The 22,631-nt window shown below is 50.8% G+C and overlaps 1 protein-coding gene across 1 annotated transcript in view; it reads right to left on the reverse strand.

Moving 5' to 3' along the window:
- Lgr6 (leucine rich repeat containing G protein-coupled receptor 6) overlaps positions 1-22,631 on the reverse strand; it is a 121,702-nt gene that overhangs the window by 63,835 nt on the left and 35,236 nt on the right. The window contains exon 4 of the mRNA XM_021160737.2: positions 16,326-16,397. Coding sequence (XP_021016396.1) covers positions 16,326-16,397 — 72 coding nt within the window. The remainder of the gene's footprint in view (positions 1-16,325; positions 16,398-22,631) is intronic.

Here is a 22,631-nt window from a genome sequence, read left to right on the forward strand (position 1 = left end):
ACACACACACACACGCACTCACACACTATGTGCTGAGGCTGTGGATGATACACGCACACATATACAGACACACACACTCACACACACACACTCTCTCTCTCTCACACACACACAGATTGCCTGGTTTCTATGTGCTTGCAGCGTTCCTTCCCTAGAAGGAGAAAACAATTCCATATGCAATAGTACTAATGAGAACAAACTACCTAGGAATACATTAAAGAAAGGGGTGAAAATCCTAGAAGCTAGAGATGTATCTTAGTGGTCAAGTGCTTGCCTAGGGCGTGCAAATCCCTACACAAAATCCCTTGACCACCCAAGAAAGTGCAAAATCTATGCTCTGAAAACTGTAAAAACAAGACAAATCTAAACTAAAGAAAATAAAAAGGGGAAAACCCATCAACAGATTCATAGGTAAATCAAAATACTGCTTACACATATAAAGACTAGCATTCACCTATAAAAGGAATGAACCATTAAGAGACAGAGGCAGAAGGATCTTGAGTTTGAGGCTAGCCTGGGCTACTACCCCTGACTCAGATTAATCAGAAAGGGATCAACAGAAATAAAGGATGAAGTATTAGTCCACAGTTACAAAGTATGGATGAAGGTTTAAAACACTATGACAGGCCAGAGGGGAAGCTACATGGTGTATAATTCCTGAAGTGGCCGGAACAGGACCGTCCAGAGACATGATTAGTCTGCATGTTAGGGTGGGGTGGGGATGGCTGAGGAGGCAACTTTTCTTCAGAGAATGACAAGACATGTGCACGTTAGATGGGGCCGAATTCTATGCTGTGTGAATTACAGCACAATTTTAAAAAATACTTCGGTAAAAGTTCTTACATGAGTTAAAGTTATACTGATGTGATTTTAAGTTATACTAGTCTGTTTTAAACACTAGTTATACTAGTATATAGTTATACTAGTTACATTAGTGTGATTTTAAGATATACTAGTGTTTTTAACACTAGTGTTATACTTGTGTGATTTTTAAGTTAAGTTTAGTGTGTTTCTTAACATGTGTTATAAGACTAGTGTTTTTTATTGATTATTTTATTTATTTATATGTCAAATGTTGTCCCCCTTCCAAGTCTCCCCCATACTAGTGGGTTTTTTTTAACACTAGTATTGTACTAGTGTGATTATCAGACACTAAACCAGACTCAACAGAAGGTATTAGCACATGGCATGAAGCTAGCTTCTGTGTCTGCCCATTTGCTGAGAAGTACCCTGAAATGCCAGCAAGCATTGTGTCTGGGTGGTAGAGCCGTGGGTGATTTTTATTTTCTTCTTCTTCTTTTTTTTTTTTTTTTTTGTATTTTCTAGATTTTCTGCAATGAGTCAGAACAAAAATAAACATGTTTTTAAAAAACAAAGTGCGTCAGTGTATAATTAAGTTCCAGACCGTTGGAGTGCTGAAGCGAGGGGGGCCAGCAAGGGAGTGCACCGTGGAGCCAGCAGCCTGGAGCAGGGGACCTCGGGAACAGGTTTGGGAGTGTGTGCAGTGAAGTGTGCAGTGGGGATCCTATCACCCACTGCATCTTGCCATCTCTGTACCTTACCTCCCTCTGTGTCTCTTGCCTATGGAGTCTCTAGGCCATAGCATTGGAATCTGAAGGTCACATCCCCTTGACCTGACCAAAGGGCTACTGCTGTGGTCTTAGTCCCTATCCCACCATGGTCTCTGAAGGAAGCTTATTCAGAGCCTCTTTGATGTGCTGTGGACATCTCGGGTTCTCTCGGGCCATCTGCCTGTGTAAAAACCCTGTAATTGCCTCTCTGCATTGAAACCTATCTGTGTAGAGACAGATCTCCTATGCATAGCCTTGTTACAATAAGTGCTGTAAGTGTAGGGACCAGCTGAGTCTGCTCCAAATCAAATTGCTCTTCCCTGACTGAGTGCCACTCCTCCCACCCCCTCGTGCCCCGTACCCTTTGCTGCCTTCCCAGGGTCTTCTCAAGGTTTTCCTCCTGTCCTTTCTTCCCCACCACTTCAACTCATACACCTCCTTCAAAAGCCAGCGCAGCACCTGCCACATAGCTGGGGGCCAACAGAGGAGAACTCCTCCTTGTCCTGCAGTATTCCAGATCCTCTTAGGCGTCACTCTATCCTGACATTGGCTATCTGTGACCTTGTCATGAGCCTCTTATTTAATAACAAACTCATGAGAACTGAGTGCATCACTGTAAAGATGCCCAACTCGGATCTGTGTAAAGAAACAGTAATGGAAGAAGTGATCTAACGGCCTCACTGCAGGAGCGAGAGGGACAGCCAGCTATGAGTTCAGGGGTTAGGAAAGGATCTGTCTCTCTTGGAATAATTTAGTTTACAGTCAAGTCTTCTCAAATGACCAGTCTGACTCTAGTTCTGCATAACCAGGTTTTTTGAGTTGCCCACACCAATATGCCATAAACCTGTTACCAATGATGGCACCTAGTGAGACAGCGCTATGGGCTGGAAAGCAGTAACTCTAACACAGAACCAGGCCTTCCTGTGTACTTAGAGTGCTCCCAGTGTTGTGCTCAGGCCTTCCTGTGTACTTAGGAGTGCTCCCAGTGTTGTGCTCATGCCTTTCTGTGTACTTAGGGTGCTCCCAGTATTGTGTTCACACCTTCCTACACACTTGAGTGCTCCCTGTGTTGTGTTCATGCCTTCCTATGTACTTAAGAGTGCTCCCCATGTTGTGCTCACAGCTTCCTGTGTACTTAGGGTTCTCCCAGGGTAGTGCTCATATCTCTATTCATTGTCCTATTTGTCGTCTAAATGGTCTCTTGATTATTCCCAGTTGACAGACTTCAAAATTGAAGAACAGAATGTTGAGATAATCTGTGATTCTTTTCTAGAAAAAGGCAGAGCTGGCTTCCAAAGAAAAGTTTTCTCATAGAAAGAGGCTATAAAAATCCCACTGCATTCTGTCCACTGATGGGGGACATTGGCCGGGGCTTCAGAACTCAAGGAGCCTGGACAGACTCTCCTGGCTGGCGAAGGACTTCATGACAAGGCTGGAAAAAGACACCCGGGCATGAGGCTGGTGTAGCACTCACACTGGCCAACACTCTCAAGACCTCCTTCCTTCCTCTCCTTCCAGAAGATAGAGCATCCTGGGTGCAGTCAGATGCAGAATGCTTGTCACGTCTTACTAAGAAGAAGGACAAGCTAAGATGGGCGCCATTTGCCCCAGGCTGGACATAAAGGCCTTCTCAAGGCTTACCAAAATGTGGCTATTTAATGTCCAAAGCCCCTAAGACTGAATCCAGATCTCCAGCTTACTTCCCCACCCACCCCCATCCCACCCTGCACTCTGACCTCTGATACAGGTAGCTATGGCAGACTCTAGGTCCAGCAGGATAGCTGGCATGGCTGGTCTGGCTGGAGCAGAATACTCACTATTCCATGTGTCCCCATGGGGAGGGCTTGCCTAGTTCCATCACACAAAGCTCAGAACTGCCACCCAGCTGTGGATGCAAAAGCCAAAGCTTAAAAGAGAGAAAAGGTTCCCTGACTCTATGACTGAATGTTCTCCATGTGTCCAGCAGGCCCAGAGCCACATGGAGTCATCCTGGAGGACTTCCTGGAGGAGATAAGTGCTATAGTAGCAGGAAGGAGAGAGGCAAGGCGTGGAGGAGTGGTAAAGAAAATCATCTTAGCTTGAGAAACAATTCAGGCAAAGTCTGGGAGGCAGAGGAAGTTGGGTCTGGAGAAAGGAGGGGATGGCTTCCTTTGCTGGGACAGACAGCTGGGAACAGGAACACCACCGTGAAACACAAAGAAAGGTTTGCCCCGGCAGTCAGGGCTTTTGCATGATCTCTAATGAAAGGCACAGGTTACCTAGCTGGTGCCATGGGAGCCTCGGGTACACACTTCAGCCTGTCCTCGTCCCTGCTCCCAGTCCTTTCCTACCTGTCAAAGGATGGACACCGAACCCCAGGGCTGGTGTGCTTCTGTTTCCCCACCAGTGCCCACCATGTGCACAGCACACTGCCTTCCCTCTCTGGTTCTCATCCCCTCTCCTCTTCCATCTTTCTTCCCTTCTCCCCCTTCTCGCCTCCTCTCCCATCCAGGTGGGGCCGGCACACCCCCACACTCCAGATGTTCTGAAGGAGTTTTACTCCTAAGGCCATCCAGGCCCCCAGGTTAGCAGATGTGCAGCTGAGAGGCAGGTTAATGGGGGCCAGGGGAACAGGCTGGGGCTGGGGCTGGGGGCCCAAGACAGCTGCCTTGGCCCAGAAGGCCTGGTTGGTCCCTGGGGAGGCTGAAAAGCTTCATTCTTGTCAACTGAAGCTGACGGAGCAGGAAGGAAGGGGACTAGGCTTGGGGGGGAGAGCATCTTCAGGGAATGGTGCCTCCTGGCTCCTGGGCCTCATGGATTTGGAAGCTTCTCTTTCCTCCCCACCCCCACCCCAGCCCGGAACTCTGGAAATTATGAACACCCCCAAGTAGTCAGCTTTCACCGTCTCTCTACAAAACCCTGCCTCTTTGTTGCAGAAAGATGTCTGTTTCCCACAAACACTGAGTGACTGCAGGACATAGATTATCCTCAAGTAGCAGGTAACTCAAAATAACTGCGTTCTTGGCTCTGGGAGCCATAGCGTGGCTTTCTCAAAATTAACAAGTTTATTGTTTTATTTAGGGCGATGTATGCTCCAATGTGCAATGTGCAACCCGTCACAAAACACTGTCAAATGGTGGAGGCCCAGCCAGTATCCCCATGTCTGTCTGTCTATCTGTCTCTCTCTCTCTCTCTCTCTCTCTCTCTCTCTCTCTCTCTCTCTCTCTCTGGCACAGAACCGAGCCCAGCTGCTTTGCCTACATTGGCCGTGACCTGCATCCTGCTCATGTCAAACGTATGTGTCTCCTCCGCTCTGACTCCTGCTCGGCCCTGTCTGCTATCCCACCTCCCCAGAAAGTGGAAGAGAGCGAGCAAACTCTGTGAACCCTCCCTCCCTCCTCCTTCCTCAGAGCCACCCACCTAACACATGGTCCAAGGAGGAATCTAGAAAGTGGGAAGGAGCAAATAACTTCACGGCCTTAGGACGCAGACACACCTGAGTTGGAACTTAAGCCCCAGGTCTCTCAAGCCTCTGGGCAAACAAAAGACTGACATCTCTGGTCCCGAGACCTTGCTCCAACACATTCAGACTGCCCCTTCCCCCAAGGAAAAGGCAGCCTGGACCTATAAACTCTCTCCACCTGGCATCAGCTCCCCCCTCAAAATGAACTGTCATCAGAGGTGTTTTCAAGATAGGAATTGGGGAACAGGATGCCTCTGGCAGTCACTCAGTACCTGCTATGTGTCCGGCACAGCTTCTGAATTAGAATCTAAGGGGTAAAAAAAAAAAAACCCAGTCATGATGGTGCACTCGGGAGGCAGAAGCAGGAGGATAGAGAATTTGGGGTCAGCCTGAGACTACACAGAAAGACTTTGTCCCCAAAATTAACAACAGCAACAGTGGAGACATGCCGCCTTCACCTGGACGGAACTCAAGGACTGTAGGGAAGAAACCGGGACTGGAAGGTGATGCTGAGAAGCTCAGTGCTGTGGGATGAACCTAGGGATTAGCAAAAGCTCCTGAAGCATGAGCAGGTGAGAGAGTGAGAAGGAGATGGGAGCCAGTGTCCCAGGGAGAGCAGCAGCAGCCAGCAGAGCAAATGCAAACGCTCTACCATGGAAGTCCTGAGCCAGGTGTGGAGAGAGAAGCAGGGTTGTGGGAGTCTGGGCCTGAAGAATCCTAAGCAGGGTGATTTGCTCAGATCTGGGTTTTAAGCCCCATATGGCTGATGTTAAGGGCAGAGGGCAAGTCCAGAAGAGAAGCAAGAAGCCAGCTAGAAGGCTGTTGCAGGCAAGAGAAGTGGGGCTTGCTCCAGAGCAACTGGGACCGTCCCTGAAACCCAGTCCATCGGACACATTGGAGGCGCTAGAGTCAAAGCTGACACCCAGTTGCCAAATGACGGAAGTGAACGAACGATGTGGCTCCCTGGCATGGAGAGAATTAGAACTTAGAAAGGCAATATGGAAGGGAAGCCAATAGGCTTACCTTGGGAGACGTGTGAGGTCCTTCTGGGCCCACCAAGCAGAGACTCCACTGGCCAGTTCAGTGGGTCAACCTAGGCTGAGGAAGTGGTTGCCCCTGGGAATCATCAGCCCACAGGCAGACTCTGAGGACAAACTAAAGAATGGTGCCCCTTAGATGATCAGCTAGAAGAGAGAGGTCTACTGAGAAGATGAAGAAGGGGCAGGGGGCAGGGGAGAACCAGTTTTAGTAGCCGCCAAGGGGAGAGAGCCAGGCAAGACCTAGAGAGCCAGGGTGGGAAATGAGAGCATAGAGGCTCCTCCCCTTCTAATTAGCCTGAGGTCCCAAGCACCACACCGCAGGCCACCCCAGGAGGATGCTGGTGAGAAGACCTGATCCAGCTGGAGGCTGCACAGCAGGGCCCTGAGAGGTGGGCCAGTAAACCTGCTGCTGAGTGAGGACTGGATAAGGTACATGCAACTCAGAGTCCCTTCCTCTCCATCCCGTCCCCTGTTCCTCCCATCTTAGCCTGACGGTGGTGGCTTGGCACTGATGATGGATGGGGCTGAGGTCACCTCTACTGAAAGTTTTCTAGCGCCAGAGACTGGACTGTGCTCCGAGCTTAGCAGAGAATAGAAATGCAAACCCATCCTGAAAACACCTCTGGAGACAAGGGGAGGGTGGCAAAAGCTCAGGGCCACAGTACCCACCCCCATTCCCCATTCCACCATCCCCCATCCCCCCAACCCCCCTATCCCCACCCCCATCAAGAGACTGCTGAGCCAAAGGATGACAGATAGCCCTTAGCGTGGGCTGCCAGGCCCGTACTAGCCCTGCATCCTTTGCCACAGCCGTTCACAGTGGCTCATCTTGCAGACACTATGAGTTTTCACTCCTCACCTGCTCCGTCCCAGTCCCTGTCCAAGAGTCTAGAGCTCTTTGATACAGCCTCCCCACCCCACACTACCCTGCCCCACCTGCTGGAGCTGTTTAAAGGAGAGTTGGGGGAAGGAGCTGGCTCTGAGTCCCAAGACAGGTGTCAGGACTGGTGAGGGGAAGGAAGCCACTTTGGCAAGAGTCCCCGAATAGGGTCACATTCCAGAGTAACTGATCTTACAGCCATCTGGCCTAAGTGGCCACACAGGCTCATAAATATTTCATCCCCTTTCTAAAGGAAAACATGGGTCTGGCCTGGGCTTCTGCACTGATTCCTGGGCGATGCTGGAAATGCTCCTCCCTCTGTGTGACTCAGTTTCCTCATCTGAAAAGGAGCCGTTTGGACTGCAGACCTTCCTGCCCCGATATACTAAGGCCTTGTGGTCCCAGGTGGGCAGGCTCTGTCCATGCCTCTCTAGGTGGGCCACAGCAAGAAACAGGGTCATTGGCTGCCTTCTGCAGTTAACATGTGGATTCCCAGTCTACAGGAAGTGGCCAGGAGCCACCTGAACTCTTCAGTCTCACAAATGGAAATTACCCAGAGACTTTCTGTAAAGACCACACTTCCCTGGCTCTGGATCCATTTCTCTCACCAGGCTGGCTCGGTCTAGAGCCTAAAGGCAGTTGCTAGCTATACAGGGGTGGCCAGCGCACTTCCTAGTGTCACCTGAAGCTTCTCTCACCTCCCCTTTGGGCTGCTCTAAGGCCTCCGTGGGGCAGAATCCTGGAAAACATGAGCTCTGAGGAGATGTCAGGAGATACAGACATATTTCTCCCGGTCCTCAGGCCAAGGGAGAAGATTTGTGACCCTGAATTAACCTCACAAGGAAGTTAGCATCCCAGCCCTCTTTTGGAGTTATTGACCACTGGAAGTTCTTCCCAAGATCTAACCCTTTCTTTCCATCCTCCCTCAGGGGGTTATCTAGTCCTTCTCCCAGCGCTGCAACTGAGCCAGTTAAGTTCTTGTATGTCTACCCTGTGTGTAGAGGTAGCTGCAGAAGAATGAATGGGGAGTTCAAAGCGTTGGGAACTTTGTATAGAAAGTCCTTGTCACCTAAGAACAGTGGGAAATTGACAGCTGGTGATGGCTGCTGTCCATCTTACAGAGATTGAAAGGGTAAGGTGGCTCCATTAAACTCAGGATAGACCCCACCCCACCCCACCCCCAGATCCTGGGGGGGAAAAGTGATTCTAAAGTCAAACTCCTGGTCACCTGCAGGGTGGGGGGACTCTGTATCAGGAGTTCTGGGTGTTGTTTGAGGCCTTGTGTGTCTCCCATGCTTCGGAAGGCTGCTGATGCTGTATCAAGGACACGTGTGGACATTGTCCCCAAGGTGGATACTGCATCCATCACCAGAGAGTGATGTGTGAGTGTCCTAAGACCCAGATGTCTTGGTTTCAATCCTGGGGAATCTCAGGTCAGGTCAGAGAAGGAACCTTGGAAATGCACTTGATACGCATCTCTGGAGTTTGGAGGTGCATAGTCTTTTAGGCTCCCTCATAGCTAACTCCTGTGAGTCTAGAGTCCTGCTAAGAGTGTTCATGGGTCAGGCATGGTGGCACAGACCTATAATCCTAGTATTCAGTAGGTATAGGCAAGAGAACCACAAATTTGAGGTCAGTCTGGCTGTAGATTGAGACTCTATCTTAAAAAAATAAAAAAGTAAAAATGCATGAACTCAGAGTTCAGATGAGCTAGCTGTGAGCTACTCCCTAAAGCCCCATTTGCTCGTCTGTAAAATGGAGGTCACAGCACCTTCCTTGGAGAGGAATGGTAAAGAATAAATGAGCCTGTGTCTGCTGCACATTAAGCCTTGCCGCACGCACACGAAGCACCCAGCAAATATTAGCTCCCAGCGAGATTGCAGTCACGCACACTCTGTTTTCCCAGGGTTTCAGCCGCGCAGCCAGCTCCCTTCCCTACCCCTGCTTTGAACCCTATTCTCGTGCAGTGGCTTCTCTGTCTCAGGAGCTTGGCTCCAACAGTGTGGTTGAGGGGAAGATGAAGACTGGCTATCTGACATCCCCACATAAGTCATCAGCCACTAAGTGGGAGGGCCTTCATATATTAACCCAGTGTCTTCAATACCATGGAGCATTACAAGCATTCTACAGAGTGGGAAAGGATAGATAAATGGAGGAAGGCCTGAGGGAAGGAAGGGGAGCACAGAGAGACAGAGGACTGAAGCAGGGGGGTGGGGGTTGGTGGAGTCCCATCTGTGTAGACATTCCCAGAGTCCAGGCTAAGGCTCTGCCATGGCCTCGGCTGCTTAGGAATGGCCCTTTGCCTAGCTGGAGGAGAAACCTGTGCGGGAATCTAATCTGAGCTCCCAGGCTCATCCCCAGATGCTCTGGTCTCTTAGTCTAGATCTCTAACAGACTTTAGGAGTCAAGAACTTCACTTGGCGACTGTCTGACCCACCCAAGAAGCCCCCAGCACCACATATAACCCCGAAACACCTGCAGGAGATGAGGAGCCCCTGACTCTGCCTTGCAGTGCTTTGGATCCTGCAGGAGCCCAGTGCGGCTCCTGGGTGGCCCGGCTGGAGCCAAGTCTGCTTCAGACTAGCATTTATGGCTGAAAGAATCACCAGCAGGTCCCTGAACCCATCCCACCATTGACACTCTCCCCGTGTCTCTCGGGAGCCAAATGACTCATGTTGGGACCCTCATGGGCTGCAAGTGGCACTAGTCTGCCCACCCGCCCACCTCAGAGCAGCCTCTGCGCAGACACACGTAGTAATCAACTGCCGGAACCCTGGAAGAGCCAAACAAGGTGGCATATAATTATGCTGCCTGAAATAGCCACGTCAAGGAGGCCATCGCCACCCCACATGTCCCTAGGGACCCCATGCTAGGCCCCCTGACACAGCTGGGCCCCAGGGCCCTCCCTAACTAGCAGCTAAGTTGGGGTACCGACAGAACTCACCAAGTCACCAGCAGAGCTTGAGGCCAGCTTTGGAGATGGGGACTTCCCTTCCTCGTGGCAGACTGGGTGACTCCAGGCTGGGCTCTTGCAGAGTTCTCAGGCCTCAGGGCCTTGTTGCTCCTTCTCCTGTCAGCTCTCCCTCTGTCTCATTCCTGCAGGCGCAGGCTGGGATGATGAGCCTTCTCCTCTCTCTGTTTGCTTCATTTTACTCAACCTTAGCTCTTTTGTTGCTTCTAGTTTTTGCGAGTATGTTGTTTCCTCTTGACACCCTGGCTGTTGTAACCCAGTCTGGCCCCCAGCTCCTGATCTTTCTGCTTCCACCTCCCAAAGGCTGGGATTATGGATAGAAGTGTGCGAGTTTATCCTCCCCCACCCTCAACTCTTGACCCTCAAGTAGCGCTCTGGGGCCATTTCTCCTCCTCTTCCTTCACAACTTCCCTTGCAAGAGGCTGAAACATGACCCCGAAAGATACGTTCACATCCAAATGTCCAGAACTAGAATGAGAGATCTCATTTGGGGATTTTGCAGATAGAATCTAAGGAAGTCTCTTGAGATGAGATCATTAAAATCCAATCAGAGGTGACAGGGAGACAGAAGAGAGGAGAAGAGGCCAGGAGAAGACAGAAGGCAGACACAGGAGCAATGCAGCCACAAGGGATGCCAGTAGTCACCAGAAGCTAAAGGAGGCAGGCAAAGTGTCTCCCGGGATTTCTAGCCAAGTACAGCCTGCTAGTGCCTGAAGGACTGTGTCTGTGTAAAGTTCTGTTTAAGCCACACCATTGGAATATGTTAAGGGGGTCCAGAAAAGGAAGCTCCCCGTATCTCTATTTCATGGTCAGTAGGTCAGTAGGTCAGAATCACTGGAGGACTTGCTGAAGGACTCAGACAGTCAAGTCCACCCACAGACATGATCCAGTGGAGATGGGCCAGGACCTGGAAATGTGCATTGCCAGCTTTGAGACCCAGCTTATTATGTAGCTTAAGCTGCTCTTGGACTGGAGCCCTTCCGCCTCTACCTTTGGAATGCTGGTACCACAGTGCCCCACGGGGCTGAGAATGCCATAGCGCACTGGTCCCAGGTGATACAATCAGCTATTCTGGACAAAAAACTGGAGGACCATTGTTCTGTGGGCTCTGCCAGTGACTAAGTTTGCCCATTCTCTGCCCACAGTTCCTTCCCCAAAGACACCTCCCTTGGCCCAGCCCTCTTCGGGTTTCTCTCAGCTCTCAGGAGACGCGGGAGAATACCTCCCAGAGGGAATGCTCCATCCCTATCCCAGGATCTAACTGGGTTCTTCTGAGTCCACTCAAGCCTCCCCTGGGGCCTCCTGACAATTTACCTATGAATAGATGGGAAAGTACTACAGTCACCCCAGAAGATTCCTGTGGACCCTCCCCCTGGCCCATGCTATGATCCAGGGCTGTAAGTGGAGCTGTAGATCAACTCCTGGAGTGTCAGTACACCCTCCAAAAGCATGGTCACTAGGCATAGCATACTAGAACTCGCTCTCCAAAAGTCTTCAGGTTCCCACCAAGGCTAAGAGTTCTCGGGGATAAAGCTAACATATTGGTAGGTCCTAGCTCTTCAGGTTACCAACATCATCCTGTCTCTTCCATTGAGGCTCTACTTTAAAGTTCCAATATAGAGGCAGGAGTAGTTGCATCTAGGCTGCCCCAACTCACATGGCAGAGCCTAACAGCTCCTGAAGCAGGTGCCCTGGAAATACCCTGGTCCCCAAAGCCCCAAAATAACCCAAACCCCAGAGCTGGCCATCTCCTTCCTCTGCCACTCAGACTCAATCTTGGAGGCAGCTAGGTGCAGTCGATGTGCGAGTGGCTTCCTCTTGGGGCCACCTGAGTTCCGATGGTGGCTCTACTAAAATAACATCACCTCTCTGTGCCTTGTGATGCTCATCTGTGGAGTGGGGGGAAATCAGTGGTAGTACTGGTCCCACAGGAATGCTGTGAGGACCGACAGGTGCAAGAGACTGTCACACAGCAAGTGTCATCTGCACACTGCTCTTATTAGTCTTGTCTGGGGCATTAGTCTATCCCTCCAAAGTAGGTCACAGTATGAAGGAGGGGGCACCTACCTTAGCTTTCCCAGGAACCCTCTTATGCCTGTGCTCAGGGGTCACCTGCCATGGGACTGGATGCTCAAATTCTCTGTCACTTTCTCCTGAACACATGTCCTTCTTCTCCCTGTCCAGCTCTGCTGGGTTCCCAAGATGCTAGATGCAAAGTTCACAGGGAACTTGGTCATAGCACAGACAGTGAGATTGAGGCCCAACATGAACAAGTCTCAGAAGTCATCAGCCATTCCAGAACAGGACCAGAGACCCTATCAGGAAATTATCATCATCAGACAAGAAGATCTCCTGGAAGTCTGGCTGTTCAATCATTTTATTTGACCTTCCCATCTTAGAAACGGAGAACCCTAGGTTCAAAGAGGAGAGATGATTGACAGCTAGTGATAAAGTCAAGACTTGAACCTAAATCTCTGGATCCTAAGGTGTTAAAGCTTCAAAGGGGTATTAACGGCAGAGGGAAGACCTTGGTACTATGAAGTCTGAACTAAAGCAAAATCCCACCTCTGTTCTCTCCCAGCTGTTTGACCTCAAGTGAGCTGCTTACCTTCTCTGGGCTTTAGGTGCCTCATCTACAAAATGGTCATAACTAGAAGCTACCTGGGAGTGTTCAAGATTGGCATAATGGCCATTGCCAAGTGAGTTCCCCTCTCTAGCTCTCCCCCCATAGCCTAGTAGTTCCCTTCTGTCCTCAAGAGCACGTCCCTGGACACGCACCCTGTGCTCCAGACTCCCCACACCTCCTCTGAGTAGCAAGTGGTTTCTGTGTTTTAGATGTGTGACTGGATCCTGGGGTCCCGTGTTACTCTTGAGTCTCTTCTCCAGGGTCACCCTATGTAGCTGTCCTTGGTGATAAACACTCCCCTTAGAAATCAGAGCTTCTAAGACTGGCCTTTTCTGTCTTCTTCCCCTTTTTCCTTGCCGCTGTGCTGCCCAAGATCTCCAACCCCAGCCCAACCTGGCGCTGCCTTTGAGGGCCCTGCTCCTGCTTTTCCATGGGCTCTCCCCAGCGCCCGGCCTCACCCCCACCCCGTCTCTATTCAGCCCCAGGCTCCGCTGGCTTCCAGTGGTTTCTCTTGGCCTAGATTCACGACTGGCATGACATGTCTGGTGTGGCTGTACTCCTCCCATGTTGGTCAGAGAGGAAGTAAGTGTGTGCAGAGGGGGTGCTGGGGGTAAGGTTCTGCCAGCCCAGGTGCCAAACTAAATAGCTCGTGTGCCACATCCAGCTCAATGCATGGACCCTGGAATGCAGGGTGGCTGCCCCTGCCTGCTCCAGGCCCACACTCGACTCCCCATACCTAGTTCCTGCTCCTTGGGTCTGGTTCTAGCTGGTAGAAGGTAGAACCATGCCTGGTCAAGGGGCGAGCTATTCATGGCTCCAGAACAGAGATGCTGCTATATGGAGGTGTCAGATGGCATGAGGCCCTCTGTGCATCTAGCCTGCTCTAAGAAGGACAGCCCACACTATTGGGGGACATGGGAAGAGGCATGCCCCTGTGCCTTCCTGATGCACCAGCTTCCAACAGAAAGCAGGACATTGTCATTTGCTCCTGCTCTGGGGAAAGAGGAGGGTCTTGCTTGCTCGATGGAAGTCAAAGGACAGTCTCTGTCATGGCCTTTGGAATCCCACAGCTGAAATACACCTATGCCTCAACAACTCTACCTTGGATAGCCCCAAAACTTTCCTGCAGGTCCCCTCATCTGTTAGCTGAGGGCACTTGTTAAGGAAGGTTACATGGAAGCCACATGGGAGCTGATACACAGGCCTATGGGCAGTCAGCTTAGCCATATTTGTCCTCTTGCCTTCTTAACACAAGCCTGGTCTTACTGTAGGTACCTGACATGGTGAGGACTGAATTTGGTGGGGAGCACCTCCCTTCGATGTCTGGAGCGGGGTCTTTTCTTGAGTCTTCCACCTTCCAAAAGCTCAGGGTATAACCTAGCCATTCAGAGTCCTCACATTGCGTCTTTCCTAATCATTCTTCCATACACACACAAGTCACTGTACACATGCATACACATGCATACACATGCATACACATGCATACACATGCACAATCGCACGTGTGTGCACACGCGCACGCACACACACACATAAAACACAACACAAGCACACAGAGTTCAGCCAAATCACTCAGTCTCTTCCCCCTTTACCTCTCTACCTTAACTCCCTCTGGCCTCTCTGCCCACCCCATTCTTCCCTGCTTCTTCACATAATTGACATTTCCTGGCCCTTCAAGACCTAAATCAAATGTTGCTGACTCGGCACAGCCTCAGCAATACTTAGGGATGAATGAGCTGATGACTGGTTAGATGAACAGCTCTGTGGAGCCTTCTGTTTTCCCTACCTCTCTCAAATGGATTCTCCGTGTTCTTTTCAGGAACGCTCTTGGAGGTGGCCAGGGTAAGATCATGATCTTTGAAGATGGAGAAACTGAGGCATGGAGTCAGGATCAGAGGCACAGTCTGAAGCCAACCTTTGCCTGGCAGGCTGGCATTCTCCAGACCTTAAGAGCCAAACCCCAGCCATCTGCCTTGGTTTCTGCCTTCATCTGCCTAAGCAGAGGGGTGCAATGGGGCTGGGGTGAATGCTCTACTCCCACAAGCTGGGGAGCGGCCCATTCTCAGAAAGCATGAGGGAAACTACCCATCTCACTAGACGTGCCAGGCCTGTCCCTAAAGCAGGACATTCAGGGACTTCCAGCACAAGGTGTGACTCGCTTTTTTTCTTTTAATTAATGACTTAACTTCCAAACAAGTCCAAGTTTTTCCTATGAGTCTGTTTGATGCTTTGATTGAAATGTCACCCCTCCCCCCACCCCACGTACCACCTCTTATTTTTGGCTTTCCCAGCTCTTCGCTGGTGTCCTAAGCAAATGTTTAGTCTGCCTGCAAGACGACACGCACAGGCTTTCCTGGCTCTCAGCTACTGGCCTTGGCCTCCCAAGGCATCCTGCCTACCTATCCCACTAGACAGAGGGAGAGGCTGCTGAGGCCAGAAGCCTAGACACATTGGGATGAAGGGCAGACAGATGAGAGAGTGGGAGAAGGCAGGTTCTACTGCCCAGGACACTCAAGCAACAGAAGCAGTGTAGACCCAGAGACCATAGAGAGGAAAGCCAAAACAGTAGTGGCTGTGACTAGCCAGAGACCCTCAATTTAAAGGTAGAATCCAAGTATTTGACAGCAATGGGAGGGGAGGCCCTTGATCCTGTGGAGGTTTGATGCCCCAGCATAGAGGGATGCTGGAGTGGTGGGGCAGGAAAGGGTGGGTGGTCAAGGGAGCACCCTCATAGAGGCAAAGGGGAGGAGGGAGAGGGTGGATGTGGGATGGGGGTTTTATGGAGGAGTATCCAAGAAGGCTGTCATTTGAGATGTAAATGAATGGAATGATTAATTTAAAAATAAATAAATAAATAAATAAATAAATAAATAAATAAATAAAGGCAGAATCCAGAGAGAAGCCACCTTCCCTATCTCCCTCCTCCTGCTCACAACAGGTTAAGACTGTCTGACTCCCATATCTGTGCTCTGGGCAGGGCCACAGCAAAACCCACACCCAAGGACAGTGAAAGTCTGGTCCCATACACTCACCACTCATGCCTAGGTTCCAGCAGGCTACACGTCATGTCTACCTGAGTCAAATGCTCCAACTTGGATATTTCCAAAAAGCATGTATCCGTGTCATTGGATGGCAAGAGATGCAACCGACACTTCAGTTGGCTTCTATAAGCAGACGTGCGGCACCAACCAGGTTCCCAGCCCTGTGCTGTGCATAGCATGCATTCAACCCAGTAGGTGGGCAGGGCCAGCTTCCTGACCCTAGCACCTATTCCCACTTCCATGCGCAGGCTTAGTCCTGCTGCCATGATTCCCCTGCTGGGTAAAAGGGGAACTGCAAGGTTCCCTGGGGGTGGGCTCTATCATGGGTGGCCTGGAGTCTCTGATCACAGTACCCCCTACCACTCCCTAACCCCCCACTAAGGAGGGAAGAAGGTGTTTGAACCTGGCCTTCCTCCTCCTATTGAGCCCCAAGGCAAAATCTAGCTAGGAGGAGGAGACAGCCCCTTCCTGGTACTTCTTTGGGACACTAGTCTCCACCCCAAAACCCAGCTCCCATGGCAGAATGCCAGTGGCCCCAGGAAAGCTGTCCTGGTGGCCCTACCTAGTGAGGTTCCATTCCCACAGTCCTGCAAACACACACATGCCATAGATACACATTTATGACAATGAAAACCCTCAAGAAAGCAGAGCCAGGAGCACTGACTGCACCAGTGAGTAGGGTGCAGAGGAAAAGGAAGTGAGACGGGACCTGGATTGTGCCCCAGAGCAGGGAGGTAGGCCCTCAATGACTCACAGCGACTGCAGGCTGGGCAGCTCCCATAGTGCCTCTGCTGGGATCCCACGGAGCTGGTTGCTCTGCAGCATTCTGAAGGGGAGAGAGAGATCTGTGAGAGTCATCCGGGTGGGAGGGCAGTAGGAGAGGGGCTCCTCCTTCTAAACTCTCCCCATTCCCCTGCTTCAGGGCTCAGAGTTTAAGGTCTTCTGAGGTAGCTTTGGAAAACATGGCAGGACAAAAAGGACAATGAAGAGAAGGGAGAGCAAGATATGGAGGCACAGACATTTAGTCCAGGACTTGGGAGGCAGAGAGAAGTTCAAAGACAGCCTGGGATAGATATTGAGTTCCAGGGTAGCCTGAGCTACAATGGGAAAGAATCAAAGAGATAGAGAGACAGAGACAGAGAGACAGATAGAGAGGGGGAGGGAGGGAGGGGGAGGGGGGAAAGGAGAGAGATGAGATGATTTACTGCCGAATTTGGGCCAGGAAGTGTTTGGTTGTTACTTCATAGGCCTCAGTTTCCCTGTCTATTCAGCTGAGATGCTAAGGGATTCTCTTTGAGATGGAAGATGTGGATGAAGGTAAGTCTGAGAACTGCCCCCTCAAGTATCAGGGCATCGCAAAGATATGCTTTCTGGAGTCCTTGCCTCCAGAAGCAATTTGAAGTGCCCCCGTCATCAGCCTATTGTGGTGGCTTAAGCTCACATAAGCACACGCTAAGTAACTGTTTTTGAGGCTGCCAGCCTAGCACTAGAGCCAGCCACAAAGCCCATGAGGGCACTGCAGAGAGAAACCACAAAGCTCCTGGGGAGCCTAGAAACCCTATATGCAGGAGAGAGAGTTGGGGAGCATGCAACGAGTAACACCAGAAAGATAAGCATCTCTATAAGGGGTGCTCTGACTCCAGGGGTTCCAGGCATAACAGGAGCCTTAGGTAAGCTGGGAGGAAAGCACAGAGATCAGAAGGAGGAAAATTAAATATGTGAATAAAAACAGTCTGGAGAGATGGGTCACTGGTTAAGAGCACTGGCTGCCCTTCCATAGGTCCAGGGTTCAATTCCCAATACCCATATGGTGGCAAACAGTTGTCTGTAAGTCCAATTCTAGGATACCTGACACCCTCTGCTGGACTCCATGGGCACTGCACACACATGGTGCAGAAACATACACACAGACAAATCCCACACACATAAAATTAAATAGATACATTACGAAAAAGAAATACAGCAGAGGCCCTTGGGCAGCAGTTACCACCAGAACATGAGTGCATGCTTGCAGGCGTGTGTGTGTGTGTGTGTGTGTGTGTGTGTGTGTGTGTTCACGAACATGGGTGCTTATGTAGGTAGAGGCTAGAGGACAACTTCAGCTTCCTAAGGAGATGCCCACCTTGTTTTCTGAGAGAGGGTCTGTCTCCCACTGGGCTCACCATAAACTAAGCTGGCCTGCTAGAAAGCCCCAGAGATTCACGTGTTTCTGCCTCCCAGAGCTGGGGTTACAAGCTCAAGGGTTTACCGCGCGGCATAGGGCTTTCTTCTCAGTGTGGGTTCTAGGGATTTAACCAAATCCTTGCCCTTTACCAAGGGAACCATCTTTCCTGTCCCACGGGCATTCTTTATCTCCACGCTCTAGATCCAGATGTGAGAGAAGGAGGGTACAAGGCAGATTCAGGAAGTAGGTAGGGAACAGAGAGGAAGGATGCAACCGACTAACAACTGAGCCCGCCTTCCCTCCCTCCTTCCCTCCCTCCCTCCCTCCCTCCCTCCCTCCCTCCCAGGCTGCCCTAAGCATGTTATCACAGGAAGAGCCATGAGCATTAATAGGTCTGCCTCAACAGCTAGTCATGCTCCCTGGATGCAATGGGGAGTGAGCACCCAGTGAGCACCTGCTGTATGCTTGGTATGCCGTCCACACTGAGGGCTTCAGACTTTGGCAATTTACTGAAAAGTACAATGTCCATGACTGAAGCTGTGTAGCCTGAATCCCAACCCTGGGCTCCGCCCTTCTTCAGCTGTGTGACTGTGGAAGTGTGGCAACCATGTCTCCGCTCATTGGTTGCATATACAATGGTCCTTGCAGGGGACTTACTTTACAGCAAGGTCTCACACAGAGATGGAACTCAGAGCACCCTAGCGGATCTCATCAACTATCACTGCTAATGTCTGGTCTCAGGTCTATGGCTTACTGGTTGATTTAAGGAGGTCACTTCCCCTCTCTGAGCCTCAATTCCCTCCTTGGTTAAGAGAAGAGACCTAGAGACAACACGTTTTCTCAGAAGTACTGGTGGTATGGCTCATTGGCAGAGGACTTGCCTACCATGCCCATGGCCCTGGGCTCTATCCTCAGTTATCCAAATGACAATGGTGGTGATGGGATGGTGGTGATGATGATGATGACGTAAACAAAGATGATAGTGATGACCAATGAGGCCTTGCCTAGCGCACATGAGAAATGCAGTCTCACACAACAACTCAGAAGAAATAACAAGACAGCCAGGAAAACCATCTGGCTCAGCTGCCCTCCTGGAACTGGGTCATCATCAGGCCTGAAGATGACCCCAAAGCAGAGCTTGGGAGCTCCTTGGGGACCTCTGCTCTGGGCATGCGGTGAGGGAGCTAGCAGAGTTTTCTGGCTGACTGCTTTGGGTGCTTCCATCTCTCCACCTCCTGACTTCGAAGCTGTGAGTGCCTCTACTCTGATCTCCACCAACTGCTTTGCTTCTCATGATTCCCACACAAAGATCACAGCAAGCTCAGATCAAGGATCCATGAGAAACTATGGTTGGGTAAGCAGTGGTCACTGCGTATACCACACCCAGGTCCCCAAAGCTATAGCTTTGCACAGGTGACCTGCACCTCCAAGGAGCCCTCCTAACATATCTTTCGGAACTGATGTCATCCCCACTCCTTTCTTTCTGTTGTGTGTGTGCATCCGTGTGTATTCAGATAGAAATTAGAGTTAGTAAGAACAGACTCGCCCTTCACCATGTGCATCCTGGAGGTGGCAGGGACCTTTACTCACTGAGCCATCTCACTGGCTCTAGAGAGATCTTTAAAGTCTCCATGCTGTGCCTTTAAGGATGCACTTAACTGTCCTTCCTTCCAGGGTCAGCTCAGCTTCTCCCCAATAGCCACGCTGGGACAGAGAGTCTGGCTTGCTTTTGAGAATCAATACCCAGCAAGCTGGAGTGTAAAATGCTCACTCGTGCTGGGCCTGACCTGCTTTCTCTGCTGTTCCCAGCCTCTTTTCCCAGCATTACTGTATGGAAGCCCAGTTGGGTGGAAAGGAGTGGAAAGACAGTCAGAAGGAAGTAACCCGGGTTGGAAGGGGTGGAAAGATGGTCAGAAGGGAGTAACCCTTTATTCTCCAGGGTGAGGCAATGGAGGCAGAAAGAGGGGAGGTGATTTCCCCAGAGTTACAAATTGTATTAACAGCAACATTAGGACCAGGCTCTAAGTTCTATTCTTTCTAGCCAAGGCTGTGCTCGATAGGGGCAACATGGATTTAACCCTTTGCTCCTGGTTCTAGATGCACACTAGAAGCACCTGGAAAATGCTCAGGCCACAGGACGGTCCACTTAAGCCTCTGGGGCTATGTTTGGTGTAAAAGATGATGCATTATTCATTTTTAAGCTCAAGATTGAGTCCAACGTGCAAACAGGTGTCTAGTGGAAGTCTGGTCCTCAGCAACGCCCCCCAAAAAACTTATTTACAAAGAACATACTCAGAATATTTCTCTTGCCAGGGAGGTATCTGGGGGCAGAAACCATGAGTTTCAGTGACGGGGAGCAGGGGTGGTGGGGCAGGTAGCAGAGAGTCAACCCCACCCCAGTGTTCTTCACCAGGCTCTTTCTGTGAGATTTGGTGCCCATGGGGATGCTTGGGTGGATGAGTGAGGCAGGGTCTGAAGCTCACCCACCCTCTGCAGCCTGTAAAAGATCCTTCATCATTTTGATGTATTCATGTTTTTGTTTTGCTTTTGCAGTGTTGGGGATCAAACCCAAGGCCTTGCACATGCTAAGCATGTACTCTGCCACTGAATTTTTTTCAACATACATGAGTGCTTTGTCTATATGTATGTATGTGCACTTATGTACATGTCTGGTACCCAAGGAGACCCAGAGAGGATGTTGGTGCTGTTGAAGCTGGAGTTAAGGAAGGTTGTGAACCACCATGTGACTGCTGAAAACTGATCCTGGATCCTCTGCAGGAGCAACATCTGTGCTTAACCCCTATCCCATCTCTCCAGCTCCGGGTCTCGGCTTTTTGAGAGACAGTTTATCTCCAGCTCAGCCTGGCTTGAACTCAGTGGTCCTTGACCTCAGCCTTTCCAGTGCTGGAAGTTCAGACCCACACCATTGCCATGCTCCCTTTACTGGTGAGGCCTTGAGTCTGCTTGAGTCTAGCCCTACCTCTCTCTGCTGCCAGAGAGCCCCAGTTCCTGCCATCCAGTCTCTAGGGAGGATGGAACTTGAGCTCTTGCTGAAGAGCAGCATAGAAGATCTCCATGGGTTCCTCACAGCATCTTAAGAACCAGACTGAAGACCTCAGTGCTCTCAAGGAACACGAGTCCTTTCCAAGTCGGCTCCACTCAGTTCATCAGTCCAAACAGAGAGGAAGAGGGCAGTGTCAACCTGAGATAGCTCCATACAATTGATGTCACACTAGATTTCCTTGTGCTGGACCCAAGATCTAACTCCCCCGTTCTTCCTTCTGTGTCCAACCAGGCTTTGGACTGGATGGGCAAGATCAGAAGCAGTGAGCAGCTTCTAGAACCTTAGTCTTTACTAAGAGGGCACTGTCTAGGAATCCTGAGTCACAATCTCACTCCGGGCTCTAGGCTCTATCCAGGAGCAGGGCCCCCGGGGAACCCTCCTACCTAGGTTTCTAAAGGCAAAGAGGGGAGGAAAGCCCTGAGCCTCCTTTGAGTAACCCTTGTTACTCAAACTCGGTCTGGTGCAAGGTAGTTGAAGCTCACTCAGCAGGGTTGTTCTAGATAGGGCTATATTGACCTGAACCAGGGTGGCTCTAAGCCCCGGATGGTCTGCAGAGGATGGGAAGGGTCAAGGCTAGACCATGTTCATTTTCTAAGATGATAGCTTTGCGGGGAGGTAAAGTGGGGAAACACAACACATCCTATGATCTCCTTGGGCTGGTGCCAGGATCCTGGAATCTGCCTACAGCTGCTCTGCACCCTGCAAAGGCACAGCGGACAGGACAGCCAAAGGTCCAGACTTTGCCCCACATGTCTGGGGCATCAGGGGTATGGTTTCCCTTAGAGCAACTCTGTGAATTTAGCACCTGGGTCATGACAGCCTCATGGGATCTTCTTCCTCGGGCTAGACCTTCCTGCTCGGGCTGGCTCTCTTGATCAGACCTGCACTAAGCTGGCAGGCTTGAGGACCCTCAGAGGAGAGGAGAGCCACAGTCAGTGTAAGGAGGTCACCTAGGAGGGACTCTGCTGCAGTCCCTTAGGAGGGGAGCAGAGAGGATTCCTTGTATTTTCATGTCCTCTGTTGCCCATCTACTCTAGAGGCCTCAGAGAAAAAAAGCCACAGCCTTGGGAAGGGTCTGAACATAGAAAGCAAGTGTCTCCTTGTACTCCTAAGAAGCTCTTAGGCCAAGGGTGGGGGTGGGCACTACTGCTCTTACTTTCTTACAGGTCTGAGAGACAAGAACCTACAACCAGCAAAAGTGTCATTGGATGTTAGAAAGGACTTAGTACCCAGGACACATATGGACTCTCCTGCTCTGGGGGAGATGGGTAGGGATCCCCAGCATGCCTCCTGTCCCTGAACAAGGGAACTCTGCAGACAGAGGATACAAGACTTTAGTGATTGGTGGTCTTCAAAGATGGAGCAAAATGGTGGGTCACTGGCAGAGTGGGGGTGAGCAGCTTGGCTGTCCTGGCTTCCACACATTGCTTTTGGCCAACCTGCTCACTGGGCCCAGGCGCCGCTGGTTGAAAGGGGGCGGGCTGGCTGCGGTTTCTTCCAGTCTTTGATTTATTGCCTAATGCAGGCAGAGAAGAAAGAAGAGGCTCATCTCTAAGCCAGAGCCTTAGGAACGGGATGTGAGCCTCACATCTTCTGAAGGCCCCGCAAACAGAGCCCTGCTTTCTAATCCTACTGCAGGTCTAAACCTGCCACTGGGCACAGATATCCCACCAAGCAGTCTGCCTGCACTATGCTGTGGGTTCGAGATGCCTCCTCCCCCATTCTCCCCCTCCCCGCCCTGCACCCTGGACAGCTACAGGGAATAAATACACAGAGGTCTCAGAGCCCTAGAAGTCAGAGATCTAGAGGCAGATGGAGAGAGAAGCTGGAGA

Source organism: Mus caroli, chromosome 1, assembly GCF_900094665.2.
Source record: "Mus caroli chromosome 1, CAROLI_EIJ_v1.1, whole genome shotgun sequence".
Lineage (NCBI taxonomy): Eukaryota > Metazoa > Chordata > Mammalia > Rodentia > Muridae > Mus > Mus caroli.